General features: G+C 37.8%; 3 protein-coding genes and 1 long non-coding RNA gene across 6 annotated transcripts in view; 1 reads left to right on the top strand and 3 right to left on the bottom strand.

Annotated features, from left to right (window-relative positions):
• The window catches only part of LOC123881234 (protein KIAA0100), a 29190-nt gene extending 28770 nt beyond the window's left edge, over nt 1-420 (bottom strand). Inside the window, exon 1 of the mRNA XM_045929933.1 lies at nt 233-420. Coding sequence (XP_045785889.1) covers nt 233-291 — 59 coding nt within the window. The 5' untranslated portion in view covers nt 292-420. The remainder of the gene's footprint in view (nt 1-232) is intronic.
• A 505-nt stretch (nt 421-925) lies between these two features.
• Nucleotides 926-3317, bottom strand: LOC123881254 (39S ribosomal protein L50, mitochondrial). Its single transcript, XM_045929970.1, has 5 exons — nt 3127-3317; nt 2958-3043; nt 2410-2606; nt 1832-1951; nt 926-1116 (listed from the first exon to the last, which is right to left on the bottom strand). The coding sequence occupies exons 1-5, from the start codon at nt 3169-3171 to the stop codon at nt 1001-1003; spliced, it is 564 nt and encodes a 187-aa protein (XP_045785926.1). The 5' UTR covers nt 3172-3317; the 3' UTR covers nt 926-1000.
• A 194-nt stretch (nt 3318-3511) lies between these two features.
• Nucleotides 3512-22161, top strand: part of LOC123881236 (mediator of RNA polymerase II transcription subunit 13) — a 118697-nt gene continuing 100047 nt past the window's right edge. For all 3 annotated transcript variants that reach the window (XR_006799438.1, XM_045929939.1, XM_045929938.1), the window contains exon 1: nt 3512-3800. Coding sequence is in view for 2 of the 3 variants with exons in the window: in XM_045929939.1 (XP_045785895.1) it covers nt 3732-3800 (69 nt within the window). In the remaining variant the exon portion in view is untranslated. The remainder of the gene's footprint in view (nt 3801-22161) is intronic.
• LOC123881260 lies at nt 14972-18355 on the bottom strand. The gene is made up of 3 exons (XR_006799443.1): nt 18343-18355; nt 16257-16262; nt 14972-15093 (listed from the first exon to the last, which is right to left on the bottom strand). It is a non-coding gene; the product is annotated as an uncharacterized LOC123881260 (long non-coding RNA).

The raw sequence follows: 22161 nt of genomic DNA, 5'->3' as shown, positions 1-22161 counted from the left end.
TAACAGAGTCGAATTATTTAAATAACTTCAAGGTATCATTCACACAGCCTTCGTGATTAGTCTAATTAGAAAGTTCATTACAACGAACGAAATCAGGCTGTTTAAATACATATTACTTTGGGAAACATAAAGAAATTCTTGAAAATAAGTCCAGAATATCAGTGTAAAATTATTCTTATCGGATTCCCGGCTTTTTTGTTAATAAAGTGAAACAAAACAAACATTTACTTACCACGAAACACACGAATATATGACGATAAAAATAAAACACAATATTAGTAGTATATTCATTTTTATATGCTGCAATCATTCCTTTATTTAATAACTAAATTATAGCTTTAAATACAATCGTTTTCTTCAAAATATTTCGAATCCAAATTTAACCCTATTACTCAGAAATTCGTACCCACAGTTCGTACCTATGAATATGTCAATGTCATTGTCAGTACGTCATTATTTATGATGGTTACAGTAACGTTCAGTAATTTATCGTAACGCAGCTCAGCAGTGAACTTTGCTGTAAAGGTGAGCACACATTGTTCTCGTTAGCTGCAAGATCGTCAGAGTTGCGTCGTGACGCGTGTACTTTGTAAAATAATTTCGTGTGTGTTGCCGCTTCTGAATAATTCTAGAATCTATATCTAACTTCGCAATTCTGTTATAACTACACCATAGTTATTAGCTTTCTGAAAACATTTTCAGGATTGTACCTATTTTGGTGGTTATAGGTGGCTGCTACACACCAAGGAATAGTTACCAACGTGGTTGGAAGGAAGGCTTTTTGTTCAGTTATTGTTTTCCTTTGGCTTTCAGAAATCAAGGTCTAGGACGTACTTTAAAATTTCATTTGCCTCCTCATTTCTGATTCGAACACCCTTTCAAGGTCAATTGTTCCCTCCATTTTCAAAGAAACCATCAATTTTTTTTGCAATAACTTTATTATTCCTTTACATACCTACTATAATTATTATAATCTAACAGCTAGAAACACAAAACTAGATCAAGGCCATGATCTCTTAGCAATGTAGCCTTCATATTTTTTCCTTGTTTTCAGACCAGACACTATGGTAGAGCTTTTCGGGAACACAGACTTTCCATTGAACAGGGTATCTTTATCTGAAACAAAAAATGACTTGATTACAAATCATGAGTTGATGCAAAATGAAAATTGAGTTGGTCTATCTTTACCCACTGCTAACTAAACTGCTAATCAATACTGATAGAGGCACAGAGATAGATAGGCATGTAGGCTACTTTTTAATTTGGAAAACTACCAGTCTAATTCTTAAAGCTTACTCTTCACTCGTACTGATCAAATACTGTAAAACAATATTCTGTGGATGACTTCACAGGTTTGTGTTTTGTCCTTGTCTGATATTGGTTTTGTTGTCCATGGCAAAGGAACTATCTGACTAGACTGGGAATAGTTGCACTTGCATTACTCTTAATCTCTTCTGAGAGAAAGAGATTTTATATACCTTAAAAACATTATAGAGAACTCTTAGGCATCTAGATTTCCTCGCAAAATCCTTCATTGTTAAATCACTTGTTACTGAATTGCTTGAAACCCACATAACACCGAAAAGATAGAGATGCATTGCTGGAATTGAACCCCTGAATCACCCAAAAAGGAAGCCAAAATCTGCCTTCTATTTGAAAGAATCGGCATTCAATTTTTGTTACAATATTCATGATTAGAAGGTCAAAATAGTTTATGATTGCAGATTCATCAGCAGTGTGCGCTTTTTGGAAGTACACTTTTAAAAGTAATACAGACGCTAAAATTAGAACCAATACTTTAATAATTTAATTGCTTGTATTATAGACTTACCTGGGTGAAAGCGAACATAGTCCTCTTGGACGTGTAAATTCTTAGGCAGATCCATTTTCTTCAATGCATCAAATGGAGTCTTTGTATCAATGGGGGTATTATAAAAGTGCTTTAGGTCATCTGAAAATAAGAAAAATACAAAAAATTTAATGTGAATTTTATTGATTCATCTTTTTGGAGTTCTGTGTGTCAAAAGGCAAAGCAAACAGGATCACTTCTGTCTAGTCTATTGATTGTCTGTCTGTTAAGCGTCAAGACCCTTTCTCAAGAACACATAGAAGTATTAAGTTGAAATTGATATGAAAAAATACTCAAGTCCAACATCATCAAGTATCTTACGTACATCATCACTAAGTACTTGCAAGGGAATCTAAACCTCTAGGTACCTACTTTCGGTTGACCAAGAATCATGAAATTTTGCAAGAACAAGAAGAAATGTCTTATATTACAAAGTAACCATCCGGAAATCATGAATTTGTAGTTATAAATAAGAAGTATGCAGTTATATACAAAACTTATCATTACAGAATTATTATCTTCTTTACAGATACAATTATCAGAAAAAAAATGTCACTTACCCACAGTCTCAATGGTATGCAATAAGGAGTTAGGCACACTGTGTCCAGTTTCATCAAAACATGCCTTCAGTACAGTATACTTGACTTCAAGAGAATCAAACTCGCTATCATTTTTGAGTCCATTTTCAGAACATATCTTAACTATTGTCTCATTTATGTCTGTTGGAGGATCCCATGGCTTATTTGGACGAAGAAACCTTGAAAAAAAAAACATTTTTGCTAAGCTTATGGTTGCACCTTCTTCCATGTAGACTTTCAATCCCCTATTTTACCCCCTTATGGCTTGAATTTTAGAAATCTTTTGTTAGCAGATATCGATGTCATTATAGCTATCTGGGTTCCAAAATTCAACCTGATCAGTCCAGTAGTTTGAACTGTGCATATAGATCAGTCAGTCACCTTTTTTTTTAACATATATTTAGATTAACCTTTTTTTTTTAAGAAGCAGTAAGTAATTGTTGACTTTTCTGATTATACATAATAATAGTCTTATCTTAGTCTTATCTGGTATTTGGATCAATAGAATAAAATATGAAATCAATTATTACCCTCTAGATGCAAGTGATTCCGCTGCAGCTTGTAACTTCTTATCTGTTTTGGGAAACTTAGCTTGTTTATATCTTACGGGTATAATCTGAAATTGAAATATTATTGTAAATTCCTTCCGCCTTCATCATTAGTAAATAAAAAAACACGTAAAGTAACACAAATTATAACCTGAAAATTTTGAGATGTCGTAGTGCGTAGCAAATTCCTTAACATTATAAATTAATAACTAAAACTTCCTCTTGTTAATATGCTCGTGGTATTCAAAAATACTTTTGTATTTTAATTAATTCAATATTACGTGAAATAAACTTGACATTCCCTTGTCACAATAAATCACAATAAAGCTCGTTTCATTTTAAGCATACAGGTAGGGCCCAATTAAAATATACAGAGTACAGATTGCTTGTTTTCTATTCTCTAACCTTTTTAAAAGCCATAATTCATTGATTATTTCGTCATTAAAAATAAAAATGCCTAAATATAATATATTTTTAATATGAAAATAGATTTTGTAAACATTAATGCCTCAAGGCCCTATTCAATGCGTAGAAAGAAACGGCTGAAAATTTCTGGACGAAATTAGTTCATCTAGTCGCCGTTCAGTGCGCTAGCATCGGCTTGGGTTGTTGTTTCCTATCCGCCATTTTCCAGTCGCCATTGAAAGGTGAAAACTTCACTAAATGTCGGTGATGATTTTAAGATTTTGAGTGGTTTCTTTAAGATTGAATCAGTTTTTAGTGTTGTGAAATGAAAATGAAGTGTCCCGGACTACCATGACGCATCAAAATCACCAAACAAACGGTGCAAGTCTCGAGGATTGCCACACAAACTTCTTCGCCTTGGTAAGTCACTTTTACATTGATGAAAGAACTCGTAGGTACTTTTCTTTCGAAATCATTATGATTATCGTGGTAATGTTATTGTGCGCTTTCGTTTAACGCAATCGTATCTTCCATTTTTCTATAAGTCAACAATAAATCTACGATCCAAACGGTCCAATTATCGTTACTCGATGCTGTTAAACAAAAATCACCTTAATGATAATACAGCAATGGAATCGATCTATTGCGTTAAATGTTTGGTATGGAAGAATCCATGCTTAGTCGGTATGTGACGCTCGACCGTTAGTCATCCTGGCATCGTACTTCCCAGCATTGGAGTCATGTCGTGTTGCTAACCCACAGAATGTCATCGCTTTCGACGAGCGAGGCCGCAAGAAGCCACAGGCCCATAGAGGTCATTTTGAATTCACCTGGCCGTAACGCGGACCGTAATGCGTTCGCGAGACTAGTTTCGCCAGGTCGAGGAAATAACTTTCTTATTACTTGCATTCTTCTACGCTCGGTTCGATACTGCGACATAACATTGTATCATAGAATTAATGTTTATGTGTAAAGAAACGGTCGGGTCATTCATTATCGTCGTGTTGTAGTGTGGAGTCGCTTTGCGTAACATTCGTAGCTGGCGCGAATTTTATCAGATTGTGTTCGGTGGAGGATTAGCGGCGGGTGTAGCGGAGACGGGGGTGGAGGGTCGGTGTGGGGAGGTGGGGTCGCTCGTCCTCGCGAGAGCGGGCCGGCGCCATTTCCACCTGACGGCTGCCGCGTTGCCACATCTCCGCGCGCGCGCGCCCGCGCGAGCACCCGTCTCCCTCGACGTCGCTCCGCCTATCTCGACTCTCGAGCGATACAAATTACCGATTTCTTGCCCTGCCTGCTTATTGTCTAATTATTTATGCGACGTCCGCGGACACGGCTCCTTTTGTTGTGAGGAATGCTTTCGTTTACATCGCCCGATCGTGGGTCGCCGGTGACGCATCGACCTACTAGGCTGACATTGCGCCGGGTTCAATACACTTTAGATCGCACATAACTTGAATTTTTTTCGACAAATTGAACAGTGTCTTTGATTGTTATTTTAAAGCTAATTCCATTAAGCAACTGTCAAACAGTATAAATGAAGCCGTCACTATTTCAAAGAATCCAATTTAATATTGTTTTACAATCTGTAAACTAGTTATACTAGTGCCTACCTACCTTAATACCTACCTACTAATAGTTATAACGACCTAAAGACCTACTTCTAATAGGTACATTTACACGTCATTTTAAATAGGTTATAATTAAGTTGACCTTCGCTCAGTGATGTGAGCATAACTAGAGTAGAGCACTTTACTTAAATCATATTTTATTACTAAGTACGTTTAAATAAATCAATGGAGATTCTATTATAATTTTACAACAGATTACCTACCTCTAGTTACTGACTACTGTTTTCTAATACAAAGCAATATCGGCAATGTAAGTATTTGTACATAAAATAAACATGCATCCATAACTGCAGTAGGTAACCGTAGTTTTGTAATACCGATGCATTCCTATTATGGGTCTTAATGACCGAGCTTGTCATCTCGTTCCCTCCGCACTCGCCCTTTCGCGTGCGAGAGGGATAAAAGACGGCGCTGATTTTCGCGCGTCTTTAGCATTGAAAATCGGAAAACAATTCAAAATAGGCGGCAAATCAAACTCGAATAGGATAGATAGCGATATAGCGACTATTATAGTTTGAACTACTGTAAAAAGTAAGTAATAATACCCTTGTTAAACAAAACAAAAATTACATATCTGCCCCTCGTTATCCTGCTGCTTGTGATATTGGTTCCCACAAAACTGATAAAAGGGTTAGCCCTAAGGGGTGGATGAACAAATTCCTCAAAAATTGACAATATATTGTCTGCTAATGTTTGTGGGAGGCGGTAGTCATCTTAACATCAGGTGACCCGATGCTTGTTTACTCACTATATACTTAAAAAATCTAAATCCGTTCTGGTCCTACACTGTATTGTATTTTAAAGGTATATTAAAGGCCTTGAATTAAAGACAGATTAAGGAATTTTGTCTGAAATTAATTGGGTGGGCAGTGTATTTCCGTCTCTATGAAGTTCGCTCTATTGTCGATGTAGAATAAAGAACGTGAAGAAGATTCAGTAAATTGACAGTGTTTCAGTTTAACAACATGACAATAATTTGTCTGGAGCTATATGGCATGCAATGTATTTTTCCCTCTATGAAGTTCATGATTTTGTCTACGTTCGCGACCGATATAAAAAAATTGAATATGTAGCTTGAAATGACTTTCAGTTTAATAATTACAGTAGGTACAAAAAATTTGAGAGCTGTAGGGCATGCAGTGTATTTTTGCCCGCATGAAATGCACAGTATTGTCTGCACGTACAAATTGAGATAAGTCATAGTTTAACAAAAGCATAAAAAAGTTTCATCTGAAACTGTAGGGCATGCTGTGTAGTTTTGCCTCTATGAATTGCACGGTATTGTCTACGTACACGATCGAGATTAAAGAATCAAATCGGTGACGTGACAGTTCGGTGTGCGCGGGCGCAACGTTGCGCGGGCGGTCTTGTGCTCATTCAACAGTTCATGAATGGCCGTGTAATAGTAACTTTCCCAAACTTGAAGCTTGAGGTCTCTACCTACCTGGTTCGCATGCTCGTGATGTCTGGCACGTAATAAGTTAACTTTCTTAGAACATTATAATTTATAACACCTTTATTAGAGCTTACTAGCTGATGCCCGCGACTTCGCCCGCGTGGATTTAGGTTTTCGAAATGCCGTGGGAACTCTTTGATTTTCCGGGATAAAAAGTAGCCTATGTGTTAATCCAGAATATTACCTATCTCCATTCTAAATTTTAGCCAAATCCGTCTAGTAGTTTTTGCGTGAAGGAGTAACAAACATACACACACAAACACACACACGCAAAAACTACTGGACGGATTGGGCTGAAACTAAGAATGGAGATAGATTTTACCCTGGATTAGCACATAGGCTACTTTTTATCCCGGAAAATCAAAGAGTTCCCACGGGAATTTAAAAAAATCTACATCCACGCGAACGAAGTCGCGGGCATCAGCTAATGTGTAATATTGGGCCATTTTAATCGGTAGGTACTACCTTTAACTAGTGCCTATGATTCCTGTGCGTTACTTCTATAGTTATTTGCTTGATTGTTACCACGTAAGGCAGCCTGTAAAGTCTAAACTTGGTGGGTTACATACACTCTTCAATCTACATTTTATCTGTCACCTGCCATGCCATTTTTAGTGCTTCCACATCCCGCCAATCTGAAATGCCATAGAGATCTCGGTATTATTTTGTGTCATGTTCTAACTCCTGCTTCACCAATATTTCACCGGGGTGACGTTTCGCACAGCAGACCTAGACGTAAAGAACTGCGTATTATTATCTAACTACTTAAATAGATACTTTAAATTCCGTATCTATTGTGAAAGTAGGTGTTCCACGTTAATTTTGCTCCACAACTTCTTCCGCTATTAAATCACAGATACAGGCGCTGTCTAGAAGACTACAAGATTTTGCGATTAAAATGTTTATTTGTCTGTCCTAGATTACGAATTAATAGTTTCAAATTTCAGTTAAAAATAATATCGCCATGCAAACAAAAATATTATGTTCATTACATTGGACGTGATATTTTGTTTAAGGAATGAGTATTATTCATCAATCATCAATTATTTATTGATCACAATCTGTGATCTAATGTTACACAATCCAAAATGGAGTAAATTCCATTTTTCAGCCCATCTTCATATAATTTGGTCCTAAATTACGAATTTCTAGCGTAGCCGGTAGGTTGCGGGCGCCAACATGACGGTATTGTCCGAATTCGTTCATTATTCATGCCCTGTCCATCTGCGCCCAACCTACTCTTTATCTCAGAGCAAACGAGCGCGGCTTCAATTTTCCTTCTGAATGGAATCTCACAGCTTCAAGGAATATGGCAGTCGTGCTTTAGATGTTTTCCTAACATTGGTTTTTTCTTGTTTCCTAAAACCGGTGTTCTTTAAAAATTAAATTAGGATGTCAAATGTCCTAGATATGGTTATGCGTTATCGGTCCTAATTTTTTCACGAAAGTGATTGCTATTACTTAATATTTTTGGTTATTAAAATATCCTAACATTTGGTTAACATTGGTTTTTTCTTGTTTCCTGAAACCGTTGTTCCTGAGAAATTAAATCAGGACGTCTGACGTCGTAATCGTCCCAAATTGTTTTCACGAAAGCGATTGGCTACTGATATCTTTGGTGATTTGATAGAGCTTTCATTTAGTTTTCTAAATATAAGGTAATAAAAAAGTCCTGACTCATTGACTGACTCACTAACGCCCAGCCTAAAAACCCTTGGACCTTGGACGTCGCGAACGATTTAATGATTCCACTATATTTTCATCACTTGATATATATGTACTTACAACGAGGCATACAAAAAAACAATCAAGTACGTAGGTATTTCATATTCTTTTGCCGCGAAATATTCGGATGGTTTCTGAAAATTACTTCGGCTTAATATTTCAGCGCGCTTTTCCGGCGCCGACGCGACGCGGCGGTATTGTGCGCTGACCGGCCGGGATTTGTTCATTTATTCATGATACCCCACTATCCCCAACTTATCCTTTATGTCCATACAAATCCATGCGAATAGGAGCAGCTCTACAACTTTCTGTATCAGAGTAATTTCGTAATCGGGGAAGTCGATAAGGGGATTGTAGTTTTTTGAGTGTCACGAGTAAGTGAACTTCAACTGTGATTATTTTGAAGATAAGTACCTCCTTAAATAAGTGTTATTTAAATGTGGGTAGAAAAATATTACCACTCCACACTTGGCCACACTTCCTCATGTGGTGGGCTTATGGCCTTAAAGCCTTCTCATTCTCAGAGAAAAAACATGCTCAGTTAAGTTGGAACGATGGATACATCATGTAATTTAAACACGCTTAATTAAAGACTTACGAGAAGTTTGCATGAAAGCATAAAATTTAACACATATGGATTTTACAGTCATCATTGAATTTCTCGCCAAACCTATACGTAAATAATATACGTATTTTTCGTAGTTCTAAATTCTAATTAGATGATGGCCGCCACTTCGTCCGCCTGCATTAAGCTTTATTAAAATCCCGTGGGAGCTCGTTAATTTCCTGGTATACAAACTAACCTGTTACATTCTCTAGGTCTTGAACTATTTTCATGCAAGAAATCACGCCGGAACGTTTTTTGTTGCTCCCTTGTGGCATGATTGAACAACAAATAAAAACAATTACATTCATAACAATACTTGGTAGAATTGAATGGACGCTAAACTTTAATCTACATTGGCTGTGTTAAAAGTTCCTTTGGGGGAAAAGATAGCATGATTTGTTTATTAGATCTGTCAGTATCAATCATCAGACCAAATCACCTAAATCAACCTGAATAACAAGTAATTCAATATCATCATTACTTAACAATCTACTCGAATATACAAAACATATACAAATTTTCCGACGCCTTGACGTTCACTGTCAGCGTTGATTACCTAGGAGCGTAGATAAACAACTGTTATCAGCTGACGCGGTAACCTTATGTGGTCATGCATATCAGTACCTATCTGTCGTGTGCGAAAATTATGTTTTACGTTACTGAAGTGACTAGTAACTTCCACGGTCGTCTTTGAAGTTGAAAGTTTGAATTCGAGTAACTTTTATGTTCATCATGAATCATAAACCCATCGCCGGCCCACTTTTGAAATCCTCAACACGGGTCTCCTCTCAGAATGAGAAGGAGATCTATGTCCAGCAAGTGGTATGGAGTGTGGACGGCTATCGGTTGTGACTGTGGTAAAACTGACTGCAGAACCTATCAACTGATAGTTTGATTGCGTAATTATTTTAAAGCTCATTTACTAATTGTTCACGTATTTAAATTGTAGCTACTTGTTATGTCGGTGTTCATCTGTCGCAGATAAACTATCACGTCGTCACTCGGTATCAAGGTTCGAGCCCGGCGGTGGCGATCCTTATCAAATTGATATAACTCTACTTGCTACTCGTTTTACGTACTGCCACAGCCTAACGAGTGTGGAAATAAATGTGATTTTTATAAAAAATAACGATAGATAGGTCTATATTTGTAAATGGTAACGGAATTATTATGAGCATTTAAGGCAATTAAATATCACTTGTTTTAACGGTAAAGGAAAACATCGCGAGGAAACCCGCATATCTTAGAGTTATAATGTTCTCTATGAGTGAAATCTGTTAATGTTCACTTAGTCAGCGTGGTGGACTATCGCCTAACCTTCAAATGCTCCTCCATTTCGTCTCCTTTCAGAATGACCTCAGTCTGAAAGGAGACCAAAGAGTAACCGTTTTCAATAGTGGGCCAGCAATGGGTTGTAATGATGACGATGACCCAAAATCAGTACCTACAGTTGTTTTTGAGAAAAAAATTAACTAAAATACACAAACATATAACTTCTTACCCTAAAAGTTTATTGTTCTTTCTCGTCTCGTTCCGTAATTGGAAAATAAATATATTGTAGGTATTTAAAAAAATTGTAGATACATATAGGATATCGTAGAACATATTTTAACAATCGTTTTGAGCGAAACATGATTCTTTTCTAAGTAGGTAAGTAGTAGGTACGGCAGGATCTAGGTGAAGGACACATCCCACAATCTGCGTTAGTTACCAAGGACGACCTCGATACTGAATACCGACTCATTGCTATCAACATAATTTATACAACAATGCTTAAGTGCATTTTATTGAGGGCATGAAGGATTTTTATTTAACATGGTATACTGCCGACGCGCCCTGGCTTCGTTCGGGTGGAATTTCTGAAAATCATTAGTTTTTAGACTCATTCGTTTAGGGCGGTTACACACTAATATGATCCGAATCCTAGAAAATACGTTCCGAAGTAGTCATAGAACTACATACATATTATTATAAAAGTAAGTAAATTGTTCTAGATTTCGATTTTTAAAAATCCGTGGGAACTTTTTGATTTCCCGGGATAAAAGTAGCCTATATCTCGGGGATGCAAGCAATCCCTGTGTACCAAATTTGTCAAAATCGGTTAAACAGTTGGGCCATGAAAATGAAACAGCTTTTGACATCTTTTAGCACAGCGTGTAATCCACTTTCGCATTTAAAATATTTTCATTAAGGGTTGCATATTTTATGATATTTCTTAGAAAAGATTTCTGAATTTTGTTTATGTGAGTTGATCAGCATAGCTCGAGCAATAAATAAACCACACCGGCAATAAGACGGCCTGATATCGGCGCGAACGTTATCAGTGTGATTGATAAGAGAATGCCCATCGTCTCGTATAAACTTCTGTTAATCTTGTAATCTGTTTAGGTCAATTGTTGCTGAGGTTTTTTTCAAATAAAAACAGCGAGCAAACTAAAAGTAAACCTATTGTGGTCGGCTTTTCAAAAATTTACGAATGTCTCTAGGTTAATGGACTCAATGGCCACAGGCATTATACCATTCGAGGGGATGCGAAGGGGCGACTGGCACTCCAAATTGTTTTATGAGACTATCGTTTTCTTTCAGACGGCACCTCGGGTTTAGAACAATGTTCACTTAGTTTCAATCAGTAGGTAGGTACAAGTAGCGTTTACTTGATGTGTCGCAATGGAGTCTATGAGGCACACTCATTATTTAATATTCCAATTGGTACGCTATCGGAGCCGCAGGCTAAGCTCGTCATTAGTTATTTTAGGAATTGAATTTACAATGCCTTATTATATCTATTGTTTTGATTTTATACTCTACTAGTTTTTGCCTGCGACTTCATTCGCGGTACATATGTAATTTATAGTCTAAGATATTTTTGGATTAAGTGGCTTTCTGATGGTGAAAGAAATATTAAAATCGGTTCAGTCAGAATTTATCGATGCATTATCTTTGCTCTTTATTATATCAGTATCTATAATGAATTCAACTAAGTAAATATGAATTAATCACACTAATATTATAAAGGCGAAAGTTTGTATGTGTGTGTGTGTGTGTGTGTGTGCGTGTGTATGTTTGTTACTCCTTCACGCAAAAACAACTGGACGGATTGGGCTGAAATTTAGAATGGAGATAGATTATACCCTGGATTAGCACATAGGCTACTTTTCATCCCGGAAAATCAAAGAGTTCACACGGGAATTTTAAAAAACCTACATCCACGCGAACAAAGTCGCGGGTATCAGCTAGTCAATTTATAAATTTTAAAATATATAGACTCTAGGTGAAGATGCAGCAACCTAAAGTGGAGCGCGTCTGCCTAGAATAGGCCTCTTTTAGGAAAGCGCGCTCCACCTTAGATCTTATTGCTTTCCTCAAGGCATGATTGTCGTCAAGCGCAAGCCTATCCTGTAATAGAAAACATGTAAAGTGCGTGGCCTATACCGTGCCACGATGCGATGTAGTGAATAGGTACGGTTATTAGCGCACGCCGAGGCGCCGGACGTCGCAAGGGAGAGGCGCACTCCTCTCTTATCTTGACCCACATATCGCTGACCGCGACTCACGACTGAGCCGGCACTCTCGCCAATCTAGCGTGCCGCAGTAATTGTCACTCGACACGTCTAAACAGTAAAAGAATAATGTTTGAAAAGCGAACGATGAGATTTCTTTCATCTTGCGTATATGACATCAGAAGTGGGATTAGAAAGAATGCACGTTGGCGGGATTATTCAAATATGTAGTAAGGCGATCTGTAGCACTAAATTTGTATCTGCTTCTTAAGAGGAGTGAGTTTATTCGTAACGCGCTCCATTCAAACAACACAAATAAAAATTAGTATGAAATTCTTCGCGTCCGTGTAGCTTTAAAACTAAACATTTTTACAGAAATCCGAAGATTTTTGATTCTAGAACGTTTCTACTGTCTACATTATTTTTTTCATTGAGTTTGATTTTATCTTCTACATTTGCTTCAAAAATTGGCCAGCAGGGTTGCCTTGATGCTTGACGTACAGACCGGACAGGCTTTAAGTAGCACTCTCTCTCATCTAATGTACCGCATTAATTGTGAGTCGCCTCTAAACAATTATCAACAACTGTTTCTAATACCCAATGTAGTTATCTAGAAAATTTCTATCTTTATAATTGTGATCACTTAGCGATCAGCCACTTCCCTTTGCGGTTCCATACATAGAAGTAACGGTTCTTAATATGACCAGAATACATAGAAACCTCTTCGACAGATCAATCATTTTCTAGTCGCTACTACTTAGGAGTAGGAAATGATTGATTTATTGGCGACATATTTGCGCTTGATTGCAACCTCACCTTAATGGTTAGTGCTGATGTAGAACCAGATGGAATTGCACTTTACTGAAATAGTTTTATTGTGGCATTGTATTAATATTATATAAGGGTTATAGGTTTAATAAAACTACCATAACCCTTCAAGAGCCAGCTTTCTTCTGACATGGCGTCGTCACTTACCTGCAGCATAGAATATTAACTTATTACTACATAAAGAAGCGACACTCATTCTCCCTCCGTAGCCAACAACTCAACTCGTTGTCCTTGCTGGCTCGCTTTCTTTGCTTAGACCTCTGTCCTACCGTTATGTACCCCATACACATAAATCGTGTGCGGGCAGGCCGGTGAGGCGGTAGTAGTAATAGGTAATTAAATCAGTTCGCTTTAATGAATCGACGGTGTACCACCAGTATGAAATCACAGTCAAGGACTAAGTTGTCGTGCGTCGATTTAAAAAAATCACAGTTATAAGCAAAAATAAACGATATGCATTCAACCTTTTTACGTCTCATAATATCGTTTCGGATTATTTATATCGATTTATTTCCAAGCCTCATACGAACCGACCTCCATAAACGAAACGGGAAAAGAGCATAAAAATATAAATATAATGAGACGTTGAAACAGAAAGTGTTTGCATAACGAACACAAAAAAGTAGGTATTTTCCTCGCGAGAGCCATCCAAACATCACCTTGACCCCGTATGTGTTACTCGTGACATGTAAGGGAAAAGGACGTGTCTGATCGGGGTCAAGGGCCTTGGATGATGCTGTGGTATTGATTGATGATGCTCACTTTACTGTTTAGTAATCTCGTAAGTATACTTTTGGAAAGGTGAAAAGCTCTTAGTTAAAGGTTAGGATTTAGGAAGGAGTCCTATGTTTTATGAGCAACGAGATGGTGTCTGCGACTTCGTTTGCGTGGATTTAGATTTCCGAAAATCCCGTGAGAACTCTTCTATTTCCCGGAATAAAAAGTAGCCTGTCCAGGTCTTCAACTTATCCTTTGAAAACCGATGAGTCTAAAATCTTGAGATTTGGCATGGAAATTTTTCTATCGGGATTCGTCGGTTAGTTTACCTTTAAAAGTTATCAATATTTATTATTAAGCTGGAAAATAATCCGACAAAACAATCCATACAAATGATAATGCAGCATTGCGATTGAAAAATGCGATAATATTTTACGATTTACAGTACTTTAAAATTATTCCTTTTTAGGAAAATTGCATTTTACTTAATAATAAAGTTTTAACGCAGAAATTTTATTCTTATCGCCTTGGTCCTTATTGATGACCCTGTACTCACGGAAAACGAGTTTTAGTAAGTAAAATAAATTATACAAAATAACGTATCTACCTATTTTGTAGAATATTAAAACTGCTGCATGTATGTACCTACTTGTTGTAATTAATGAACATAATTACTAAGAAGCTAGAACATTAGATCGAAGTTGTAAAAATAAAAGTTTGAATAGTAAACCATTGTGCTAGATTTGTATTTAACTTTTTGTCACGTATCAGTTTGAAATTGACCTCATTGCAGTAAACAGCGAACAATACATTTGCGTACCGGAGGCTACAGCCATAGCCATAAGTAATTGTAACTACTTATAACTAACTTGATTTTTATTAACAAAGATTGTATTCAACTTATATTTCAAAGTAAATGGTTATTTACTTGTTACTAGTCACGTCAGAGAAACCTCTTTTTAACCCCCGACCCAAAAAGAGGGGTGTTATAAGTTTGACGTGTGTATCTGTGTATCTGTGTGTCTGTGTATCTGTGTACAGTTAATGCAATTCACGAAGGCGAGTGGCTCATGATTGTGTTGAAGTCGTATGTCGTATCGGTATTAGTAAGGTACCTTACATTAAATGTTTAAATGTGTGCGTTTGCTCGCGACTGATTGGTCCGACATGCACGCACACTTACGCAATGCCCGTGTATACGACGTAACCACAAGTAAAGTTCACTCGCCTTCGTGAATTGCAAGAACTATATCTGTGTATCTGTCTGTGGCATCGTAGCGCCTAAACGAATGAACCGATTTTAATTTAGTTTTTTTTTGTTTGAAAGGTGGCTTGATCGAGAGTGTTCTTAGCTATGATCTAAAAAAATTGGTTCAGCCGTTTAAGAGTTATCAGCTCTTTTCTAGTTTTCTTGTAGAAAAGAAGGTCAGATAACCGTTAGGTTCATAATATTATGTCAATAGACAAATGTCAAGCTGTCAAGATGGACGTTGCCTAAATACATAATTATTTATTTGAAAATGATGTTTTGGAAAACTCAAATACTTTGGATCGTCGGGGGTGTTATAAATTTTTAATTTACACTTGTTATTGAGAGATAGGCTTGCACTTCACGACAAAGTCAAGCGAAAAGCAATGATGATGTGTATGTAGATTGTAGCGCGCTTGCCTAGAAGAAGAGAATCGTCCTCCAGACCTTTGAAGTAATTTGAAGCTTTTAAATTCCAAAATTGGAATCGAACCCTGGACCTTTAAACAGCTACAGAAAAAACCACGAACCAGATCAAACTAGTTAAAATCTAACTTAGCTCCTGACTGCGGTCTCATTGGTGGTAAGTTAAGATGTAGTCTAAGATGGAAGTGGGCTCACCTAGAACATAGGGATATGGCAGTGTACATTAAATCCAACCCCTATATACTAAACGGTATTAATATCAGAAAACTAAATCGCTTGGCGGCAAGACTTTGTAAGTAGGGTAACTAGCCCCAGCCGAAGTCTGCCAGCAGACCAGACTGGAGCCAATTCAAGGTAAAAATTTGCTTCTGCCAGGAATTGAACACACTTGAAAACACAGCGTTAACCACTGTGTCAGGGAAGTTGTTGACAAGTACAATAGACCCAACTAAATCTATCTATACTAATAAATAAAATTGGAGTGTCCGTCTGTAATTTCGAAATAACTACCTCATATTAAGCTCATATGGTTATTTGAACGATACCAACACTGAATCACACGTTTTTAAAATTTTTGTCTGTCTGTCTGTCTGTTTGTTTGAAAAGGCTAATCTTCGGAACGGCTGGACCGATTTTGACGGGGTTTTCACAGACAAGTAGAGAATTGACCAGGGAGTAACATAGGCTACTTTTTTAACCGACTTTCAAAAAGGGAGTTGTGTTTTTCTACCTATGTACACCGAAATCTCCGAGATTTCTGAACCGATTTGCGTCATTTCTTTTTTAATCGATAGAGGAACTTCGCGACATTGTTTCATAAAAAATTTGGAGTCTAACTCCTCAATCCTGATGCTGCAGGGGATCTGACCAATCCACGCGGGCGAAGCTGCGGGCATCAGCTAGTTATATTATAAAAGGAAAAGCTAACTGACTGACTGATCTATCAATGTATAGCTCAAACCACTGGACGGATCGGGCTGTGGCATGTAGAGAGTGATTATGGCGCAGATATCCGATAAGAAAGTAAAAATTCAACCCCTAAGAGAGTGAAATAGCAGCTTGAAATTTGTGTATTCCATGCGGACGAAGTCGCGGGCATAAACTAACATTTCATATTACAAGTTTTGTAGGATCAAGTACCTATTTACTGTTCAACTAGTTTCTGGTGTAAACAAAAACTGTAGAATACAACAATATGTTTTAGACCTTGGTGCAAAGGCGTTTTGTAAGATTGTCTCTGTAGGTCAATGTTGCGCAATTAGGTATTATGCGTAAACAAGGGCCTCTCGATATAACTCGGAAACTCGGCCGGCTGCCGCGTCAGACTGAGGGCATGCGATTAAATTTAAAACGCTTTCACTCGTCCCCCCTAGTCCTCAGTTAGTTGTCTCCCCCCACTTGCTGTGCGCCGAGACGCCGAGTTGCGAACTCGTTTCTATCTGCGATCAGTGTCGAAGATTGCACTCGATGGATTCATCGAGAATTCGTTTTGTTTACTAACTATGGATACTGACATTCCAGTAGTAACTGACTGACAATCGTTGTTCCATGGCTAAACTAGTCTTTGTATACCAAAGAACTCTGTAGACTGTATAGGTCGATTTCGGAAAACCTGCATCAATCATTATTACAATCGCAATTGTTTTGATTGGTTGAATTTATGGTATCCTTGTTGCATTAATGTATTGTAGCCAATAGTGAGTTTCGGGCAATCAGAGGTGATTGCGATCGTCACACTGTCTTTTTACCGTAATCGAGCTCCTGTTGTACACAATCTCTAAATTGACAGAACCAAATCTAGTGCTATCATTTTCCGCAAGGAACATTATGAAAGGGATAGAAATACTAATAATATTTAGTTAGACACATCATTTTAGTTTAGTTTAGAGATTACAGCATAAGTAACCAAATTGATTACAACCAGAATTATCTGTGCTTGATTCTGAATTCGTTTCATTTTATTTTAGTCCACCCTGCTCTGCTGCTTTCGCCAACTGGTGCGGTTGCAAAGTTACGAACTCGTTTTGTCTGAGATCACTGTCAAAGATTGCACTCGATGTATTCGTAAACTTCGTTTTGTATACAAACGCTCGCTAGTTATTGCTCTATTTACTGTCTTTATTCTGTTACAATTGACAATTCGCTGCTAGTGGTTTCTATATCTGAGCTTGGTTTCTGAGAACTGTTTATATTTCCTTCTTTTTTTTCTGTAATGAAAAAAAGCGATCTCACGTGGTGGTAAACGATGACGCGCAGTGTAAGGTGGAAGCAGGCTAACTTGGAAAGGATAAGGCAGTTTTTGGGGTTTCGAATCTCAAAAGGAATAACGGAACCCTTATAGGATTACTTTGTTGCCTGTCTGTCTGTCGTGTCTGTAAAGAAACCTATAAGGTACTTCCCCTTGACCTAGAATCATGAAATTATAGCACAAGTAAAGGAAAATCCGAAAACCGTGATGAATTTGTGCGTACTGAAAACACAAAAAATGGTATGGAACCAAGCGAGTCCGACTCGCACTTGACCGGGTTTTTAAACAAATTGGACTAAATAAAAACACAGACATTAAAGTGTTAGAATGCGTGATGACTGCGTGAATGAAGTTCCTGTTAGAAACAGTTAAAATATATTGATTAAGTATTATTTACGATTCTGTAAACCCCCTCGTAGTTCGACACAATGTAATTTTCCATGAGATCATTTTACGGTTATTTTGCATAACGATGCCTTTTACAAATCAGAGTTGAAATTCCCGTTATATCATTCATAGTAATGAACACAATTTAAGGAAACTTACATCTTTAAGATTATCCTACTTCTGATATATACACCTAGTAGGTATATTTAACAGGAAAAATAATGATTTTCTGTTCCATTATCACGACAAAGCTGTTAAATGGTTTGATGTCACTTACTCCGTGATCACGTTATTTTAAATACCCATTGAAAGACATTGTTTTTAAGTAAAGTAATTAAAATTAACCGTTTACCAAATAGAGCATGACTTAAAATTGTTATACTTACTTTAATGTAAGGTTTAACTATTGTAATATCGTCATTTCACCCAATCGCCAGCCTAATAACTATTAACCACATGGTCTTCAGAATGAGAAGGGCTTAGGCCATAGTTTAACCCGCTGGCCTTGAGAACTTGGAGAACTCTTAGGCATGCAGGTTTCCTGACGATGTTTTTCCTTCACCGTTAAGGCAACATGATCGCTTAAAACGTACACAACTATAAAAATTTAAATTAATAAATTTAATCAAAATGCGTATTAAAAAGTAGGTATTTAAATAGAAATTGTTAGAATATCATGCGGCCTTTCCGCTTGGCCTTAAGCAAAGGACGTCCTATAAATAGGTACTCGCACACCTCACGGGATGATGCTTTTATTTGTGACGGCCGTCACTGCATTTTACGGCTTGCTTTTATATCCTGAAATGAAATCTTGGCGAGTTCCCGGTATTTCAACAAGACTAATTTATTATACCAAACCGATTTTGATATGCATTTATTATTACCTATCCTTCGCAACCAGATCTTCAAAATATGTAAATCCAATCCATCAGTCTGTATGCGTCCATTGCTGGACACAAAAAAAATCAAGAGCGCGCCACCAACCTGTCCTGCGACATCTTCTTCTGGTTGTCGATCTAGCGGACTGGAGGTCACTGCGTTTATCGGTACGTGGTGTCCTCAGAATAGATCTGCCCCATCGGCTGCTGGTTCTGTGACAGACATGGCCGTGTCATGTAATTGACATTTCAGCTAACTTAAACGATGTTCTTCTAACTGAATACGTAACTTTACATGTCCGATGTTATAAAGGAAAAATCATCGTATTTCCTTATGCACTTTATGCCCCAAATCGAGTATAGTCTTAGTTTTGATTAGTGTTTAATTTGCACTTCCATACCTTTTACTTACATTTTCGTCATGTTAATACACACTATAGGGAAATACTCCCTCAATCCTTTGTTCGTAAAAGCTTTCGCATGCAGCTCGCTTTGTGTACGCCGTGCTGGCAACCCTTCAATCGGGATCCGTATTATGTCACAGTGGAAGTAGGGCCTTGTAATAATGTAGGTAGATAGGTAGGCTCCTTGTTTTGTGCTGGATAGGCTTACGCTTGTCGACAAATATTCCCCATGAGAGAACGCGCTAGAAGATGTCTATTGACTCTAGATTTGAAGGAAAAACGGAAACCGGTGTTTTATAGTGCGTACTGTATCTCGTGAACCGTAATAGGAGTTGAAATTTTCACAGAATGTGTGTGTGTGTGTGTGTGTGTGTGTGTGTGTGTGTGTGTGTGCGTGTGTGTGTGTGTGTGTGTGTGTGTGTGTGTGTGTGTTTGTGTGTGCGTGCGTGCGTGCGTGCGTGCGTGCGTGCGTGCGTGCGAGCGTGCGTGCGTGCGGGCGGGCGGGCGTGCGTGCGTGTGTGTGTGTGTGTGTTTGTGCGTGTGTATTTCTGTATTATGTGTGTATTTCTATTCCCGCTATAAGAACAAAAAAATAGTCAAACATTCAAAATGGTCGCCATGTAAATTGAAAAAAAATTAAGTGTTAGGTATACCTTGTTGTATTATGTACCTACGAAACCCGTTGGATGAGAGTCCGACTAGCACTTGGCCGCTTTTTAACCCCCGACCCAAAAAGAGGGGTGTTATAAGTTTGACGTGTGTATCTGTGTATCTGTGTATCTGTGTATCTGTGTGTCTGTGTATCTGTGTATCTGTGTATCTGTCTGTGGCCTCGTAGCGCCTAAACGAATGAACCGATTTTAATTTAGTTTTTTTTGTTTGAAAGGTGGCTTGATCGAGAGTGTTCTTAGCTATAATCCAAAAAAATTGGTTCAGCCGTTTGGAAGTTATCAGCTCTTTTCTGGTTTTCTTATTACTTTTATCCCAGGACCACCAGAGGTTACGTATTTTCTGACACAGGAAATATGTACGATTGAGTAGTGTTAGTAAGTACTAAGAAAGCATGCCTAGCCTACATGCTAGCTTGCTTAGACGGCCAATTTTCAGGTATCTGATAATCAAGGTACATAAAAACATTACTTACCTCACGTAAATTCGCCAAATTGATTTTTACGTATATTTTAGGCAATATCCTTAAAAATATGTCACCAATACTCCCAGACACTTACCGCGTCGGCCGTATTGCTTTGCAGACGCTTTAAAGCTCCCAAAATAAGTAATTACTTAACTGCACGTAAATTCTGATGCTCCATTTTTATATATGTCCACCAGACAACTATTTTAAAACCTTTTACAAGAAGACAGACCGATCCAGAGGGCCAATCATCCCCTAAATTCAGTTTTAATGCCTCTGTGGGTTTGAGCGCGAGGGCATCATTATCTACGCGCATGAGACTGAGTAAGACATGTATTAGGATATATTGACTTCTCTCTCACTCTCTTATAGTTTACTTATGTCAATTAATTATTAATATTAAAAAAAATCTGCTAAAAATTAAAAAAAATGGAGAATTTACGTGAGGTAAGTAATGTTTTTATGTACCTTGATTACCTGATACCTGAAAATTGGCCGTCTAAGCAAGCTAGCAGGTCTGTAGGCATGCGTTCTTAGTACATAGTAACACTACTCAATCGTCCACATTTCGTTTGTCAGAAAATACGTGACGGCTGGTGGCCCTGGGATCTTTCACTATTGTAACAGAGGTTCATAATATTATGTCAATTGGCAAATGTCAAGTTGTCAAGATGGACGTTGCCTAGATACATAATTATTTATTTGAAAATAATGTTTTGGAAAACTCCGATACTTTGGATCGTAGGCGCGGAGTTTCTAATTTATAAAATATTATAATCAAAGTTAAACGAGAAAACATCAATTCAATTATAATATCCAACAGTCAACCAAAGGCCACGAACAATCAACCCAAACCCAAACCATAGTCAAACTATTTTTAGGGTTCAGTAGGTATCTGTAGAAAAAAAAGATGTTGTAGGTAGCCTCGACTGTTGTAGTCGCGTAGGTGTGCATGGCACCAATAAATATCGTAGGAGGCGATGACCCTCCGCGCGGCTGAGGTTCCCGCATCGTAGTCGCTTTGTCGCGCAGGTTTGGATGATGCATTAGGCGCACCTTCTTTTTATTTTATCTGCTTGAACTCAGCTTATTTACTTTGACAAAATACGTTTAAAATTCATCATCATCAGGATCAACCCATCGCCGGCTCACTACTGAGCACAAGTCTCCTCTCAGAATGAGAAGCTACCACACTGGCCAAGCACGTATTGGCACACCTCACGCACCTTTGAGGGAGCATTATGGCCAACTCTCAAGCATGCAGGTTTCCTGACGGTGTTTTCCTTCACCACTTCGTTGTCTGTCTGTGTGTCATCTTTCAAGAGAATCAAAACTTATAAATTGGGTACTTCCCGTTTACGTAGAATCATGAAAGGCAGGTAGCAATATCTTATAGCCCAAGCACTCTACTCCTGTGGCCCAAGTAAAGAGAAAAATCCGACAACTGAATTGTCATTACATAAAAAAAAAACTTGTACGGAACTCTTCATGTGTGAGGCAGACTCGTACTTGACCGGTTTTTGAAAGTTATGTCAAATAAAAATTTGACATGTATTAACAAACAAAATGAAATACAAGCCACTTTATTCCTTA

This window comes from Maniola jurtina, chromosome 3 (assembly GCF_905333055.1).
Source record: "Maniola jurtina chromosome 3, ilManJurt1.1, whole genome shotgun sequence".
Classification (NCBI taxonomy): Eukaryota; Metazoa; Arthropoda; class Insecta; order Lepidoptera; family Nymphalidae; genus Maniola; species Maniola jurtina.
This window is presented reverse-complemented; position numbering and strand designations above follow the sequence as displayed.